The 1,935-nt window shown below is 43.9% G+C and overlaps 1 protein-coding gene across 1 annotated transcript in view; it reads left to right on the top strand.

Annotated features, from left to right (window-relative positions):
• The window catches only part of ADCY10 (adenylate cyclase 10 (soluble)), a 135,141-nt gene extending 133,526 nt beyond the window's left edge, over positions 1-1,615 (top strand). The window contains exon 32 of the mRNA XM_006872618.1: positions 1,454-1,615. Coding sequence (XP_006872680.1) covers positions 1,454-1,615 — 162 coding nt within the window. The remainder of the gene's footprint in view (positions 1-1,453) is intronic.
• Positions 1,616-1,935: the final 320 nt, after the last annotated feature.

The following is a 1,935-nucleotide window of genomic DNA, read 5'->3' as shown; positions in this document are numbered from 1 at the left end:
GAAATTTCAAGATGCCACTGTTGGTTATTTTGATGGAACTTAAGATTTAATTTTCAGCGTATTTCCTTTTTTGTCTGCCTGTCCTGCTCCACAATCCCCGTACAGGCCTTTTTTCTAGTTGTAAACAGTTCAGGGCCGGCTATGGCCGTTTGGTTTTAATTGGAAACTGTCTCTTTAAATTTCAAGGCGATCTTTGCGCATGCATAGTAGAACCCTTGATGGTGGGGCTGGGGTGCCCACTAGCTAAGGTACCCCTGTAGTCACCAGAATGGAGGTGCGCAGATAGCAAGGGACCGATGAACAGATACCAAAAGAAAAGAATGTCCACACCTTTATCTCAGTGGTTCTGCCAGGCGTCTGTGGCCGCTCTGCTCCTTCCCCAATGTGGTCTCACCCAAGATGGCGGCTCCTGGAGCAGCTGAGCATCTCGGACTAGAAAGCAATGGATTTTTTGCTTCTGACACAAATTCTCCCAGCTGTAAGCCTTCCAACCTTCTAATTATTCCTTTATATGTGGTTCAGAGTTCTGGGACCATACCCTGGGCCTGCTTGGTCAGGTATTCTGTGTTGTTGCTGGCAGAGCGCTTACTGCACTTCCACCCATTCCGCCATCTTGTTTGCTTTCCTCAGTATTTATTAAATAAGTGAGTGAATGCTCACTGGTGTGGTGCTGTAGGGTAAGCGCTCAATTACAATGTCAGTTGAACCACAAAGTCGGAGATTCAAATCCAACAGTTGCTCCTCGGAAACTCTAAACAGGGCACAGAGTTGCTATGAGTCTGAACCAACTCGATGGCACTTAGCAACAACAACACATTTCAAGACATGTGTGTCAATACCCTTATCTGGGGAGCAAAATACATTGTTGTCTAGGAGTTCTCATGGTTTTAAAAGCTCAAGGACATTTTAGTGTTATGCCCAGATTTCGGGGTTTCCAAAGACCACCAAGGAGCTGACGCAGGTGCAAGTGCACAAGGGTTGTTTATTCAAGCTCAAGCTCGGACCCCATCTGCATCTGACGCAGTGGATTAAGGATGGAGCCTCGAACTCCTAGTCAGCGGGATTTTTATAGGGGTTACAAGCAGGCTCAGGGGTTTTCAGCTTAGTTACTCCAGGATTGGTTGACATTTGGCAAAGTATGAGATGTTACAGTGTAATTGGTCAGTACTGGTGGTCTTTGTTCTTAGGCTAAGATAAGGAAAACATCTGGCATCTGGCCTTGGGCTGTCCTGTCTATGCTTATCTAGTTCTTGCTGTTGCTAGGGGTGAAGGGCTATTCTAATGCAGCATAAGCTGATCTGGCATGTTCTTGGAACAGGAGGACGTGTTCAGGCTAATGTACAAAATGGAGTCTTTTCCTTAGTTCCTACATTAGCATGTGTGGGGTTGGACTAGTCTTTATCACACAAATCAAGGAGCACTAATTAATACTTTATTTGCTTTCTCTCTTCAGGAGTGGTGGTACTCAAGTTCTTTGTTCGTAGAAGACCAATGGCTGCAAACAATCTTGAGTCTTCCCTCATGGGAAAAAATTGCATCAGGCAAGGTAAACATACAGGACATTCATAAAAACAAGTTCCTGATGAGAGTTAATATCCTGGACAACCCTTTCTAGCATGCCATGAGAGAGAAAAAATATTTCAGTAAGATAATCATCCTCTTGTGATCATCCATCAGCCTTCTCTGTAGTGAACACTCCTCAGGTTCCTGCATACTGTCTTCTATTCCACACACAGAACAAGACACACTGGCTTCTTCTCTTTTGAAGGATCAAAAATGGCCGGCTTTGTTGTGCTTTCCTTTATCCTAACTGTACACAAATTGCCTTTTCCTTTCACGTTATTTTTTCTTGGCCTGTTTATTCCAGCGCATGCAAACTTGTATCATAAGGAAAAAAACCCAAAACATTAATGTCAAGATGATGCATGTTACAAT

This window comes from Chrysochloris asiatica, unplaced genomic scaffold (genome assembly GCF_000296735.1).
Source record: "Chrysochloris asiatica unplaced genomic scaffold, ChrAsi1.0 scaffold00207, whole genome shotgun sequence".
Taxonomy (NCBI): Eukaryota; Metazoa; Chordata; class Mammalia; order Afrosoricida; family Chrysochloridae; genus Chrysochloris; species Chrysochloris asiatica.
Note: the sequence above shows the minus strand (reverse complement) of the source record. Positions and strands in the feature narration are given on the sequence as shown.